Consider the following 16,371-nt stretch of genomic DNA (forward strand, 5'->3'; position numbering starts at 1 on the left):
GCACACGTTTGATAAAACGGAGTTAAATCTCTGGGCATCCATTTTCAAGCTCTCTGTGTGTTTGTTTCCTTGCGGACGAGAAAAGGGGGAGCACACATTTCCGAGAAGGCGTGTCCTTTTCAAAAATGCAAGAGGCGTTGCTTTGTTGCCGGCCATTTTCTCCGGTGTGTTAAACACACTTTAGAACGGCGTGTCCCCAGACTATCAGAAGGCAGAGATCTCTGATTGTCTGGTGGTGAGACTACCTTGCAGTTGCATAGTGACCTTTGACCTTTATAAAATGCCATCACTTTTATTTTATCCTATTAGACATTTGTGTGAAATTATGTCAAAATTAGCGAATGAATGCCTAAATTGTGGCCAAAAACATTTTGTGAGGTCACAGTGACCTTGACCTTTGAGCACCAAATTGTAATCAGTTTTTGGTGAGTCCAAGTGGACGTTTGTGCTAAATCTGAAAATTTCCCCAAGGTGTTCTTGAGATATCACACTCACAAGAATGGGACAGATACAAGGTCACTGTGACCTTGACCTCTGACCTATGACCACCAAAAAATAATCAGCTCATCCTTTTGTGTAAGTGGACTTTTTGCCAAATTCTCTCAAATGCTTCTTGAGATATTGCATTCACGAGAGTGGGATGGACAACCTGTAACCATAATGCCTCCGGCGATGGCTATCGCTGGCACACAGCTTTATAAAGTCACTGAGGAACAGCGGCAGATGTGGATCAAAATCCTCCGTCTTCAGTCTGGAGGAGTGGGGCCAACTAATTTCAAACATGAACATTAAAGCGCTGTGTTAAAAATGCCTTGAGTTGAATGCCGTTACAATGTGCTGTGAAAACTTCTCTGTGTTTAATTTGCTGTAAAAGCGTGTTGGACTTCCAATAATATCTCCTTTTTTACAGCAGTAAAATTAAAAAAAGGGAATTCCACTATTACCATTTAAAAATTAAGTGACTGCTATCTGTGTGAAATGTAATGCTGCAGAAAGCAAAAGATAGTGAGGTAAAATTCCCCTGACTCTGATAAAAACAGAGCTGTTATTACTATAAATGATCCTTTTAATCTAAGAGAGGATGCTGCACAGGGCCAACCTGAAGTGTGAGATACTGAGGTTCCATCTTATTTATTTCTCAAAGAAAAGCTGAGAGAATGCTGTTAAACAGAAGTGTAACATTTTAAACACCAAACCAAACTTTCTCCATTACTCCACTCCACTGCTACACTTATTCATCCTCACAGCACAATGGATTCACACACAGCACACGTATACACACATACACACAGATATAGTCTCTATAGGTTTTGTGCTTGTCTACTTTAATCCCGGCTGGTTTATTCTGCTCTGATCAATGACCTAAGACTAAGAAGTGATCACCCAGCTGGAGGAAAATCCTGCCCTAACATCATCCCTTTTCCCCCTCTTTCTGCCTCTTTGTCTCTAATTCACCTTAATTTAATCCTGATAGCATCGAGTGCTGTCGGCCTGCCTGGCAGAGCTGTAAGTCTCACAGTAGAATTAGCTTTCCTCCAGAAACATTTTGCTGACGGGGAGCGCGGCTAAAATATGGCCTCTATTCCCCCACATGGCTGCATAGGGGGCTGCTTTGCATTTTAACAGAGCTTTGGTTTATTCTCTGGGACACACACAGGGAGAAAATCACACAGCAATGCAGAGTTCCCCCACACGAGATAAAAACTGCTTCTTTAACTGAAACTCAAGATTTACCAGACAAATTAGAAGTGATGGTTTGAGTAAAGCAGGGCCATGTGTCACTGTAATGGGAAAAAGACAAAACAAATATTGGTAACTTTAACATTAAAAACAGATAGAAATAAAAATAGTTGGGGAACAGAGCAGAATAAATAAAAAAGTTGTTTAAGTAAAGTCGGGCTATGTGTTACTGTAATGGCAATGTTTACTCAGAGATAAAATAAAGCAGGTTTCTAAAGGGAAAATAGGCAAGAAAGAAAAATAAGTAGTTCTTTAACAACTAAATGAAGAACAGATCTGTTGGAAGTGGTTGCTAAAGAAAGGGCCATACGTCACTTGGACAATACAGCTTCAATGGGTGGTGCGACAACAACCATGGTAGTGGGCTGAGCCTGCAACTTACAAGTATTTTCAGTTTCACTGTCGAATATTTGTTCCAATTATGTAACTAATCATTATGTTAAAACAATGTTTTTCAGGTTTTTATCCAAGTAACAGTTAAACCCAAAGACACTAAAGATACGCATGAATTATAATATTATTACTAATTAAATTAATTTTCTGTTGATAAACCAAACAACCAATTGTTTGAGACTGTTCACCCCAACATCAAAATACATATATTTCCTCTTCCCTGCAGTGCTATTTGTCAATCTTAATTGTTTTACCAAGTGTGGAGATATCGGCCATAGAGATGTCTGCCTTTTGTCCATTACACTGGAACTAGATGGCACTTGGCTTGTGGAAATCACAACGATCAGAAATCATGACCCGGTTACTCAAAATAATCCACAGACCCCGTTTCGGGCAGTTTCATGTAGATATTATTTTCTTTCTTCCAAACTACACCACCCGAACGTATCATCACACAGGAGGAAATATGCATCTACTCATGGCTGAGTGGCTCGCGCTTATGACAGCATGAGACGTAAACATTAATGGCATCCTACTCGGCCAAGCTGAGGCCTTAGCTACCTCAGCAGTGCTAAGTGAGCTAGCAGCAGATGCACGTTTCCTTCTGTGCAGTGATACAGTTGGCGGGCATAGTTCAGTAGAAAGAAAATAGTTCTTACATGAACTGTCCCTTTAAGTACTACTGTAGAAATCAAACTGCCACATCACTGCTAATGGTAAAGATGACAGTATGCCTCACACGAACTAGTATGTACGCCTTGTCTGACCATGATCCCTTGCATCAAACAGCTGTGCTTCCTACAGCCAGAGCACAGTATTTAGTGCAGTCCACAGTCAACGATCTTCATACAACAGTTCGTATGATATTCTACACAAATGCACACACAACAGTTTGTATGTTATCCTACAAGTTAGCACCCTACGAACGCTGTTATGTCCTTAATGTAATGTTAAGTAATTAACGTAGAGTTACTGATGTTAGGTTTAGGAAAAGAAACATGATGGCGACGTACCTTGAAATCACTCAAAGTTCACATAGTTCCTTACATCAGTGTCCTGGGGAAAGTCCTGTTTTTTGTGACCCATTCAAGACCCCAGTGGACCGCTCAGGACTGCTTCCTTCTTTATTCCCATCAGCACATTGGTCACGTGATCATAGCCTCCAAAATATGTGGGTTTAACACAAATTACTGGCTCATGGTTATGTGTGATGTGTACGAATTTCTGTCCATTTCTCTCCATATGAAAATGTATGAACAGTGCATGACAATAGCCTGCCAAAGTAAACTAACCAGATCTGGTAGGATCTAACATTAGTTAGCGGCCATGCTCACTTGGCAATTACGCCTACCCTCCACTAGACACAGTGTAGACACCATGTTTCCGCAGCACTGTGTCCCGTCACCGGGACAGAACAGGATAAACACCGAATAAGCTCCACAGCCACCTGATCTGGGTGGTCTGCAGGAACTTCATTTTCAAAAGTTAATGCGGCTAGAAGGCTGTCTGTCAGCAAAGGCAACAGAAAATAAAAGGCAAGACATTTCGATCATAAAACATTGACATTTCACCACCTCTAAAAGGACAGCACTTTGAAATGTGGCGCTAAAGCTCATTGTGTCAGTGGAGTGCCAGACTACAACAAAAGGCCTCATGTATTTCATGTCATTTTGTATGTTTATTTTCCCTTAGGAGTGAACTGGTTAGTTACCGGTTAATGAGCGTTGACCTATCCAAATGAAAATGAACTGTAAATGACATACCTACTCCTCATGAACAGGTGGCACTAACCAGGCTGAAATGAGAAATTTATGACTGTTTCTTTAGTTAGGAGGGTTTGGTGAATTTGACTTTTAACACATCAAAGTAGTGAGAGAGTTTTAGGATAGGATTAGAATAAGCACATTAATGCCCATGGTTCAGAATAGCATATGCTTGTTTACATATGGTTGTAATGTTCAAGTGTCCACATACTTTTATAAAGTATCTTCAGCAGGGAGAAAAAATCAATGTCTGAACTGGATTAGAAACTTAAGTATGATGCTGCTTCCACAGGTGTCTTGCTTATTCAGCTTCTATAGCACCTCTCCCCTCTCTCCTCCCCCCTCCCCTCCCTTAAACAAGACTCTTATCCTTTATAAAAATGATGTGAGGGCGCCGCCTCGGACAACTGCTCCCCTGACTTCATTTGTCTCTTGGCAAGTTTGATGGCGCTGCGTTTAAAAACCCATTCAATCTTATAAACCAAAAATTAAATGTAGTCGACTGTGATGGGCACTCAGTGCATCTGCTATTTATATGCTAATGTACACTCAGCCTGCCAAGGTCTGGCAAATTATTACTGCACAGCCATAAGTCAGGTGTATGGCAGAGAGGGGAGGGGCAGGTTAACCATCACACACACTCGCACGGAGGAGGAGAGAAGGAGTGAGAGGAGGACGTTAAAGAAGAGGGAGGAGGGAGGAAGGAGGAGAGGAGAACACGAGGAGGTGAAAAAGCCTTAAGAGATGTCTCCATTGTCTCCTCTGACAAGTTAATATAGCTCCCCACCTGGCGCGCGCACACACACACACACACACACACACACACACACACACACACACACACACATACACACAGTGACTAGATCATTTCATTCTACATTTAAGGCTGAAATGGAAAATGTCTTTTGGGAATACTGTGTGTCTCTAATGTCATCATTATCACAAGACATTTCCAACAGTTAGCTTAATGAACACATTATACACAAATGCATTTATAAACACACAGTCATATTCCCGAGAATGTCACACATAAATTACATGCACACACTCTCACACACACAGATATGAGAAGTTCAGGAGGAACTAAAGACTGTGGACTGTGGACACTGTGCAGTTACTTCATGGTCTTGAATGTGCACTGAAAGATTACACATCTCTGCTCCTTTGTTAACATTTTCTTGCACCCTGAACCTGATGTGCCATTTTAACAGAGGGCAGGTGTCCTGCAGGACATCCTTAAAACCTTACATGATTTTTATGGAGTTCAAGCCTGACTTTGAAAGTGTTGGTGGTGGTCAAAGGTCAATCCAGAACTTTCTGGCCAGCAATAGATGACTGACTTGAAAGGTAAGGGTGTGTGTGCCAGCAACCTGTCAACACTGCTGTTCTAAATGGATTTTAAGAAACGCTAGGGTACATGAGAACAGAGTACCTACTTCTTTGGTACCAGCCAAAGTATGTCCGTGTTGAGTACAGAAAGCTTGCATCCAATGTCTGTTCAGACTCATAGTTCGGTCTACATCTTTCTTTCTTTCTGATTTTAATCACAAACACGTAAAAATGTTGAGAAACAATGCAAATGCAAGCTAACTGTACATGCAGTTAACACTCGGTGGGGTTTTCAAATTTAAGCTACTGTGGAACTTCTTGTCACAAGCATATAGAATAACCACGCCTCTTTAGATGATATAAAATCCTCAAATCAAGGTTCTGGGAACAATGCCAATAAGATCTCATGACTGCGATGTTCTCAAAAAACTAAATATATGTGGTTTGGACTTATCCATAAGGCCTACAAATCCAGGCTCCTGATGGGCTAAGTAGAACAGTCAAACCTATTGGAGTTTCTGGCTCAGTAACTTGAGGTGCGTCTTTTCAAAACTTACTCTGAACAGACAACTTTCCGAATTTAGGGGGTTAATATGTGGAACTCTTTACCCACAGAACTCCAAATGAATCATGATGATGATCTATACAAACTCAAATTGCCACAGTTTCAGTCATGGTCCAGAATGACCAGGTGCTTTTCACTGAGTTTCATTTAACTGTACTGTATTATGCCCTCTGTGCCGTTGTGTATGTGTTTTCCTGTTCCGTCATGTGTATTTGTATAAAGGTACATCTAGGTATGGGCACTCTATTTCTACATTTCTATTTGAGTTACTAAATTGTATTCACTAACAAATCAATCTGCGGTCCTGTTTTCATCATTACCACTGTTACAACACATTCTTTTCTTAAATTTGCTCTGCTACAGGGAGTGGAAGTCCACTGCCACTGATTGATTTAAACATATTTACAAACTAATTAGGCCTAAAGCTTCCACTGGAGTCTGACCTATTCAAAGCTTGATTTGCCACAACATCCCACATCTCTATTACCACCTTGCACTCCTGTTCATTACTACCCAGAAAGGATCCCATGGGATCCCACGCTAATGAGAAAAAAGCTTTCCACTCCCCTCGCTCTCGCTCCATAGCTTCTTCTCCGCTGCTTTACCCCATTATACTCCTCCAGCCCCAACACCCCCAAACACACACCCTTTGTCTCTGGGGAGCAGTCAGCTTATATGATGTATAGGGTGACATCTTTATTTCACTAACCTAGGCTGGCAGGTCTATTAGCCAGCCCAGAGCTTCCCAAACCTTTCCCTGTCAACGAGCTTATTCTCAGCTGTCTACTTCAGTTCCCCCTCCCAGCCTGTCTCAATCTGTGATCAAAACAGTCATTATTATACATTCTCGCCTACTGCCAAAGTGAAATTACACAGTGCTATTCTTCATTTTACTGGGGACTTCTGAAAGCTCTGGGAGGACACCCAGAATGTCCTGAGAAGGTGCAGCAGCCCTTCAACGACCCCTGGGGGTTTGTGGAGCCCAGTTTGGCCCTGCAGTCTGTGATATGAGACTGGTCCAGAGATCTCAGTGATAACCAGTAATCAACCCCCCCCCACACACACACACACACACACACACACACACACACAGACCATGTGAGTCCCAGAGGATCCATCACTTCCAATTTAGAAACCATCTCCTTTTACTTTATCACAGACCCCTGATGGAACTAGACTGTGTCCATAATGATTTACTAAATTTCACTCCAGCCGCAGAAACGCTCCACTCCATCCACTTTTGTGAGCCACATGACACTACAGGGTCTCATTTTTAAAATTACAATATTGCTTTTTTTTTCTTTCTTTTTTAATGTTTTTGCAAAACTTTCTGAAGTCAACTCATCCCAGGTTGTTCAACTTATGCCAAAGTGGTCTCCTGAGTGGTCCAATGACAAACAAAAAACAAATGACTCTTGATCATCAAACTTTGTCAGCAGTCAGAGAAGTTCTCTTTGCACCAACCTATTACAAATGAGGACATTTAGTTATATTCAAATTTAATTTATGTCCACAGACTTTAAACAATCTCTCCAACCTTACATATTTTCCTCATATATCAAATCTCAGCATGACGACCAAATTATCTGTGCAGTGCTTATGTTTTTGTCACTGGGCAAAATGGAGATGAATGACAAGACTCACTACGTTAACATGCACAAAATATTCAGTTTTTTGCCCTTATTCTGAAAAAGACAATATTCCTACCAAAATGTTTACATGGTTGATGAAAATGAATATTCCACTAATATTCCGGTTTATATGCAGCCGTGCATACTCTGATTAATGTGCCCTAACATGTTGTTTATCACTTCAGAATATGTAAAAGCTTTGACATTTTACTTCTGTGCATCAAAATAGGATTTTATCAAAGTTTTCTACCAGTAGTGGACTAGTTGGACTGTGACAACAGAGCTTCCTTTTTTATTCCTTTAACCACCTTCTTGAAAAGGCTGATGCTGCCATATTTGTCCAAAAACCTGCTGATATCTGAGTCATGCATTTTGTATAAAAGTAGGTGTATTTCTTCTTCTGATCAGAAATGTGGACGTTTTTTTGGCATGTCTCTGAAAACCCCTGAAAACTGTTGGCTAGTTGGTTTGTGTATGACAGAGCTGACCGTGAACAGGCAAGAGACCATGAGTTGCAAACAATTCCGGTAAAAACCCCAGTGGAGATGCATATTTCAAACTTGTTGTATAACTACATGTCCAAAGTATGCTATTAAAACCCGAATAATACCATCATTTTGGTCTCCATATGTTATGACTATATGTCACTATTCAACGTCAAGATGATGTTGGCATGAGACATTTGGAAGATGTTTGATTTTGGATTCTTAACAACAAAACTGTGAACCAACAAAATATCAGCATCATCTGTCGTTAGTATTCTATGTTAATTCTCAGTTGGCATTAAACATTGTCCTGAATGTTAATCGCCCAACATCACAACCTATTTCCAACCAAATATCAACATTTGACTACGATTGTGGCCAGCTGCATGTCTGAGCATAATTCATGTTTATTCATCTTGGGAGGCAACAGTCCGACTTTCCCGCCAGTTTCTGATACCTCAACTCAAAATATTAGGCATAGAACTCACTGCACAGAACGAGGTTAATCGTTTATGTTGGATGTGGGCCCACATATTTGTGTTATGGCTATTATGGCTACAATACAGTACAACAAGCAACTAAATAAAGAGAGTTGCACCATGTACATTTTGGTTTGTAGTATTAGGTACAGCCGGTCTGAGCTAGAATAGTTGTATCGGAAATGAGACCAGATTTTTTAAAGCTCATTTTTCCACCCTTGTCTTGAATTCTTAACTCCTTGCAATTACCTTTTAAGTTTTATTCACCACATGCACTTCCCTTTATACTCCATTATGAAAGAATAACTGATTAACCAATTTTCTGAGGTGCAATAAACAGAACACCATGACTCCCTATGAACATAATGCATAATGAGGAGGAGCAGAGAAATAGTGGCAAAGAGATCAGGAGAAAAACATATTACTGGCGTACAACTGAGAGAATGAGACACATTCAGAGAATGAATGTACAAATGAAAAGGAGGGAGCGTTGGAGGAGAGAAATAGAGGGATAGTCTTTCTTTGTTTATCTCCAGTGAGAAACAGGCGGCCACATCCATTGTGCTGTGATAAGATGGGTTATCAGCAGTAAACAAGGCCTGGGCCTGTATGAATGGAGCCCGGAGTGACTGAATACACTCTTAAAAACAGATATGTTCAAATAAGTCTGCATGTCTTATCCTTTCCTAAACACAAGCCCATGTTTTCAGTTTGCAGCACTCAACGGATGCATATGGGATTCTCCTGCTCATAGCTCATACTGAAAACTCCCTTCAAACACATTCAGTCTTCCAAAAAGCTGAAAGCTGCCTGTATCCTGATACTGTGAAAAGTGTTTTTAAAGAAACACTTTCCTTGACATACAAAACTGTTTAACTAAACAAAGGTCTCAGTATGCTTCAAACTGAGACCACGTCTGAAGGCACAAGTATCTATGGCTGGCAGTGTAAAAAGCCTGTCATCATAGAGAGGGACAAGATGTGATGAATCAAACAGATGGGAATAACAGACACACTTTCAGACAGCCTCTCCTCAAAGACATTAATGGCATTGCACTGTGTTGTCCACAGAATATGTGGAAGTTATTGTGTAAAGAATGAAAACTAGAATTGAATGAATTCCTACGTTACGGTGAAAAACATGTTTTGTGAGGACACAGTAATCTTGACCTTTGACCTATGACCACTAAATTCTAAACAGTGCGTCCTTGAGTCCAAATGGACGTTTGTGCCAAATTTGAAGGAGTTCCCTCAAGGCCTTCTTGAGATATCACGTTTCTGGCAATGCGACAGAACAGATCACAGTGACCTTGACTGTTGACCTATTACCAACAAAAGCTAATCACTTCATCCTAAATTCCAAGTGGATGTTTGTGCCAAATTTGAAGTAATTCCCTCACCGCATTATTCAGATATCACATTCACGAGAATGGGACAGACAACCTGAGAACATAATGCTTCTACCCACACAGCTATTGCTGGTGGGAGGCATAAAAAAGGCTTGAGACCTTGTGACCTTGACGAATGGGTACAAATGGCCTTGGCCCAAGGCCCAGTGGGGGGCCATGGAAAGATCTACAGTTGACCCTTAAATGAGAGTACTACAAGTGCAACACTTCACTTCAATACATTTATATGTATTTGCATGATAAATACATTAGCTGTTATCATTAAAACACATTTCAACTTGTCATCTGATACCCCACCGCCCATGATTATTGTGAATATTTTCACATTTTCACAGTGGGGATCAGATATGCAGAACATACATGTTCTTTTCAGGCTAAGATGCAAAGCGAACTGCAGCCTGACCAAATGACAACCTCTAAAAAATGATTTTGACGTTGTAATGTTATCATCTAAGGGATTTGCCAGTTCAGGGACTACAGGTCCTTTGCGGCTCAACCCTTTTTCACCAGTGGCTAAACAATCTAACATTGTTTGGATAAAGGTTTGGATCATTTTTGTTAAACCACAAACAGCCCCAAAATCACCATCACCAAAACCCAACAGACTCAATAAACAGTAATTTAAGCATGTATAGAGCCAGCATACTTTCACATCTAAATAGGTGAATATTAGGGACTTTTTTTAACCAAACCAGAGCTGATGATTGTTAAAACAGCAGAAAGATTAACCAAGCTGTATTCTGTGAGATTTGTTTTGTTCCTGTCCACTTTGAATGAAGTGTGTTTTACAATGATAGAATACTTTTTATTTAAATGAAGTCTAGTGGCTTTGACTGTGGTGATTTTGGGGCTGTTTCTGGTTAAATGAAGAGGATCTTACTTTTTAAGAAAAAGGTATGTCTCTGAAATTATCCTTCAATAATCTTGTCAGACACTAATAATAACAATCTGAGCCTGTCAGTGGCAAAAACAAGCCCTTTGAGTGGAGGTACACTGATGGTCTGAATATGGAGTGTTCACACTGCAGCCTCGCCGCTACTCTCAACTTCTACCAGACCAATGCCAAAATTTTTGTTTCCATTGGTCACTTAGACACAAAGACATAGGAAATATGGCCCAGCTTGAATAATACCCCCTAAATCTGGATTTTTAAGTTTATTTGATGTGCAGACGGCCACACAGCAACTCTTCAGCGTGGTAGCAAATGCTCTATTTTCCACCTCAGCGTAAAAGTATGTGACGTTTTACAGACATCCCCAAAAATACTGACTGCATCTACAGCAAGTGACCCAATACTCTAACCCAAACCAGACTCCAGAACATCAGGGGCTGGCTGATGTTGGCCAGCTGCCCTTTACACATACTGAGAGGCTAATGTTTGGTGTGGGGCAACCAGAATGATCATCATCTCATTTTGCATCATGCCAGAAGCAAAGGGTGTCACAGCCATCACCTGCAGTTATGGCTTAGATCAGCCACTAGATGGTGTCCTTTAAAGAAATCTATCCTCATCCTTCCTTGGATGAAGGCAAATTAACAAAGAAAAAGTCTCAGTGTGAAGTAGCTTAACTATCTAGCCATTTTTACCGACTGCTACACTGGAGCTTGCTAAATTAGCATTAGACTGGAACAAAGACCATCAACAGCTATTCACATGTTATATGTTAGCTTTGGGAACCTTTGCTGACACCAAACAGTAAAATATTCAGAGCCCATGCACTGAACAGTCGGCCGCAACTAAATAAGAAACGTCTTCCAACTTCATGTAAATGCTTCTGCACTCAACCCTCCCTCTGTCTCATTCTCTCATTCAATAAACAAGCCCTTTCTATCTGCCTCCATAACACTCCTCTTCTCTCTCTCCGGCTCCCCCGTTATGGGAGACTATATTGAGAGGCCCGTTGAGAGAGAAACCAATCGTGTGGTGTGTCAGTGGCCCGATAGAGAAGGACCCAGTAATGGAAGGCCTTTTAAGGCTAAAAAGGAAAAGCTAATTATGATAAAGGGGCTGTAAGTTGTGTGGTTATCGCAGTGCTGGGCCTGCTGGTGCAGCAGACTGGTCCCTGACAGTGATAACCAGGCAGAGCGAGACGGCCGGCGCTCTGTCACTGTCACTCTGCCGCTCTGTTCAGCTAAAGATGGATTCACACACTACAACTTTTATGCCTTTTTTTTCTTCAAACGCATAAAGCGGTTTGCATTCACTGATCCTTTAAAACCTGAAACTGCAGGCTGCTGTCCATTTCTCTTGGATTTTCTTCGTCTCTTCTTTTTTTCTATCTCTCAGCACTGCAAGTACCCCACCTCTTAAACACAGACATTTCAGCACCAATTAAAACCTCTCAAATAAGCAATTAGTTTGAGTGAAAAGCTTTCCAAATGGCAAGCTCCATGATAACACCGCTCTGTATGTTTGTGCCTCCATTTTGGGCCAGCTCAAACTACAGCAGAATGGCGATGCTAAGCTAGATATAGAGGCAGCCAGATAGACATATCAGCTGTCAAGCCATGGGGCACATTAGTGGTAGTGAAGTGAATGAATGGGTACATCCTCCCCCTTGCTCCCCAATTTCTTCTCTCTGTCTCTGATGCATTATGCATTATGGCTGTGCCTTGCTATCTCACCTCTCCCAAATGTCTTTACTATTAATATTTCCATCCTCCCTCTCTCTGTCTCTATTATGATGCTTCCCTCTCGGGGCTCACAGAAATGCAGGAATGAACAGACGTTTACAGAGGAAAACAGGAAGAGGACACTTTTTAGAGCCACGAAAATTAATACAGAACAACAATAGGGAGGTGTTTAGATGAGACTGAAGTGTATAGCACATAATAATGAAGAGGGCCAAATGAACTTGCAATGAGATTTGGTAATATAACTTCCTAGCACGATGTTTTTCATCTATCTCTGGTAGAAAGCAAGCAAAGACAATTTAATCAATTTAAGCTTGAAAACTTGCTGAAAAAGGAATCAGGCTATATTTCACAGTGTGTCTTGTACCAGCTGAGTAAAAGTCTTAAGTGGACTTCATTATGAACTGGCTTCTCATCTTCCAGATTTCCAAACTTTAAAGACCAGCCAATCGGTTCCGCTTGAGCAGCAAGCATCACTGCTGAGTGGTGACAAGCATCTGAAAAAGCAGTTCTTTCTATGGCCACTAGATGGTGCAAAGGAAAACTAAAGCTCCACTGAGACAAACGTTGAATCCTCAGTCAAACACCAGAACACCAGCTATGAATTCTCTTTAGGTGAAACCAGCAGCTCTATAGCTCGCTCTGTCAGTCTGTTGGTTCACGAAAATTTCCCCACCCTGTGGAGACCACATCTCTTGCCCTAAGTGGCTGAAATTTGGCATTCCGCCAAATGTGTGTGTGTGCGTGTGTGTATCAATGGGAGAGGCCTATAACTTCAAAATAGATTTATTTACTTGTCCAAAATTTTGTGGAAAGATTGGTCATGAACCAAAGGATAGCTGATCAAAGAAGTATTTCACTGCTAGAAGGATGGTCTTTTCATTCAAAATTCTACTTGTGTAAGACTCCATTTAAAAAAAATTCTCTTTCCAAAATACAAAGCAAAAGTTTCAGCAGTAATTTAATTTATTTCAATATGTTTTGTTTCAAGAATCACTGTTTCACTATTGAGATATTACAGCTGTGGCCACAGAATATGGGAATTTAGAGGAGAATGAGAAGCCAGCTGATGTGGTACTTTGTGGTGGTGTTTTTGTGGAAGCTCAGACTTGATCCAGACTGATGGACTCAGACAGAGAAGGATCCAGCTATCAACACATCACTCCTCTGCAGCTGTTGTGTCTAACTAAATCATCTCATGTGAATGGGACATCTGAACTGTGTGTAGTGATGTTGTCGTCCTATTTGATTTGTAGTAGGATGCTGCCATCTGCTGGCCATCCTCTATACTAGCAAAATATAAACATAAATACTGTATATACTATAGGTAAATATCAGGTGTGTTCTTGTCTTGTACAATGTAAACATGGGTAAAACTGAAGTGTGTCAGTGCTATAAAGTGTTTATTTTCCTAGACCATTAACTATAAGTGAGCTCCCTCGATAACTGACTGCTGGGTGTGTCTGAGACATGACCTATGAGCTAACCTTAGCTCTTTATTTGACATACAACTATTCACATATTTTTGACAGACTGCAGAGATACAAATTTAGCTTTATTAACTTGTTTCAAAGTAAATGTCGTGTGCACACATGTGGGAACTTGTTCCGTACTTGTCATGTGTTAGTGAGGTGAATGTCCAGGCAGATTACTTGACGTTACTTCAACCAGCTCAGCTACCAGTTAGAATATATAATTGTATATCACTCACCACTTTGCGGTGCCTGGTCTTGTAATCAATGTGAAGCTCTTTGTGTTTCTGCAGGGCAGCTTCTAAAGAACTCTTCAGATCCAGCGCCCTCCTTAACAGCTGCTGCTCAGCACCTGACTTAGTGAAGACCTACACATACACAAACACATGCACATGCCCACACGAACAAAGGGAAGAAAGGTTAGACAGGCAAACCTGTTACTGAGACAGTTGGACAGATCTGAGGCTTTCCTCAAAAACCAATGAGAAATAAGATAAAACAGAAACTAAAATTACCACCACAAGTCAAGTTGCAGTTACAGTTTACAATTATGTCTACAAAAATATGGATGCTTCACCCACATCTTCCTCCCAAAGTCTCATCACTTTATCATTTTATCCTAATGGGCCTTTGTGTGAAACATTGTCATAATTAGCATATGAATTCTTGCATTATTGCCAAAAACATGTTTTTTGAGGTCACAATGACCTTCACCCTTGACCTTCAACCACCAATTCTCACATTCACGAAAATTAGATTGAGCCCAAATGGACATTTGTGCCAAATTTCAAGAAATTCTCTTAAGGCGTTGTTCTTCACGAGAATGGGACGAACAGACAGACAACTTGAAATATAATGCCTCCAGCCAGAAATAAGGCTCTAGTCTAACAGCAGCAGTTGCACCATTATTATTAGTACTAGCAGTAGAAGACGGAGTGATATAATGGTAGCATTAGCATTAGTAACAAGTGGGTTGTCTTCTCATCTTGTACACTAATTTCTCTTCAAATACTTCAATGTAATAATTTATTACATGTCTACATATTTGAACTTGGTGCGTTTGTACTAACCTGAACCCAGCCCTGCACAGCTGGTAGGTGTTTAGTTGTTATCAGTCTATGGAGGTCTATCACCGTGGAAACCACTGCCTCATTATCCTCTGTCTCCTTAACATGAAGACCTGTGAAAGAGAGAAGGAAAGAAAGCAAAGAAAGAAACATTTCACTCACTGATACAGCCAGTTCAGAATAAAGTGTTTCATTCCTAAGAAATAATTCCAGAATATATATCACTCATACACTGATACCACTTAATAGCCGCTTGCAAATTAACACGAGGGAAACTATTTGTTAACAATCACCTACCTTGTGTTATAGTAGTCTTAATTGTCTGACACTGTTTGCATGCTTTGTTTGTTAAATTACAAACAGCAACACTGTATTACTGCACAAGCAGGTGTTCCTAACAAACTGGTCCGGGAGTGTGTTCATAGGACTGGTTCATATTTGAATTCTTTCAAAGCTGGTGCCAATAACACACCTCAGTTTCCATACCAATACTAAAAGAATACTTTTTCAATACCTTAAATAGAGAATATAAATGTGTATTTTTACAAAAACGAGTTCAGTCTTACACTCTTCAGCCACCAGCACGCCACTCAAATGTTAAATGTTTTCCGAACACAAGCAAGCAATGCCTAAAAAGGATTCAGCCTAAATAAAACTGTCAGTGGTTCACAAACTTTTTTCATTGAAAAAATATTTGAAATATCTGAAATTCAACCAAGTACCTCCTGACCAGTGCAGAGCATTTTTGATAGAAACACACCATGGACAAAACGGGATTGGCCTTAGTGTGGCAGTTGACAGTTTACAGCAGTTAATGATTGTATTAAAAATAGGAATACCGAATGTAAAATGGGGTTATCGAACACCAAATTCTAATTGTGTCATTCTTAAGTACAAGTGGATGTTGGTGCCAAATCTGAAGAAATTCCCTCAAGGTGGTTTTTGAGATATCATGTTCACGAGAATGAGACAAATGCAAGATCACAGTGACCTTGACCTTTGACCACCAAAGTCTAACCAGTTCATTGTTTGGTCCAAGGTAATATTGTGCCAAATCTTAAAAAGTTCCCTTAGGGTGTTCTTGAGATATCACATTCCCAAGAATGTGACGGATGCAAGGTCACAGTGACCTTTGACCATCAACTTCTGATCAGTTAATTCTTGAGTCCAAGTGGATGCCAGAACATATAGAAAACGACATGTAAATGTGTTGTCTTACCATGCCATGTTTGTTTACCATTTAGCTCTGCTTTCCAAAGCGCGTCCGAAATATCGCGAGAACAAGCAGCGATCTCATACCGTGCCTGAAATCTCGCGAGCTCTAGATAAAGCCCAGCTGAATACTACTCCAGGTGGAGGTGTCTCGTCCTCGGTCACATCCAGACCTTGAAAATAAGGCTGCAAC

At 40.6% G+C, this 16,371-nt stretch overlaps 2 protein-coding genes across 6 annotated transcripts in view; both read right to left on the reverse strand.

Annotated features, from left to right (window-relative positions):
• spdl1 (spindle apparatus coiled-coil protein 1) overlaps positions 1 to 16,371 on the reverse strand; it is a 581,008-nt gene that overhangs the window by 540,200 nt on the left and 24,437 nt on the right. The window lies entirely within an intron of this gene.
• The window catches only part of uvssa (UV-stimulated scaffold protein A), a 46,473-nt gene that overhangs the window by 25,816 nt on the left and 4,286 nt on the right, over positions 1 to 16,371 (reverse strand). For all 5 annotated transcript variants that reach the window (XM_050042978.1, XM_050042977.1, XM_050042976.1 and 2 more), the window contains exons 7-8: positions 14,970 to 15,079; positions 14,139 to 14,267 (exon numbers count right to left, since the gene is read on the reverse strand). In XM_050042978.1, coding sequence (XP_049898935.1) covers positions 14,139 to 14,267; positions 14,970 to 15,079 — 239 coding nt within the window. The remainder of the gene's footprint in view (positions 1 to 14,138; positions 14,268 to 14,969; positions 15,080 to 16,371) is intronic.

The sequence above is a fragment of the Epinephelus moara genome, chromosome 4 (genome assembly GCF_006386435.1).
Source record: "Epinephelus moara isolate mb chromosome 4, YSFRI_EMoa_1.0, whole genome shotgun sequence".
NCBI classification, from domain to species: Eukaryota; Metazoa; Chordata; class Actinopteri; order Perciformes; family Serranidae; genus Epinephelus; species Epinephelus moara.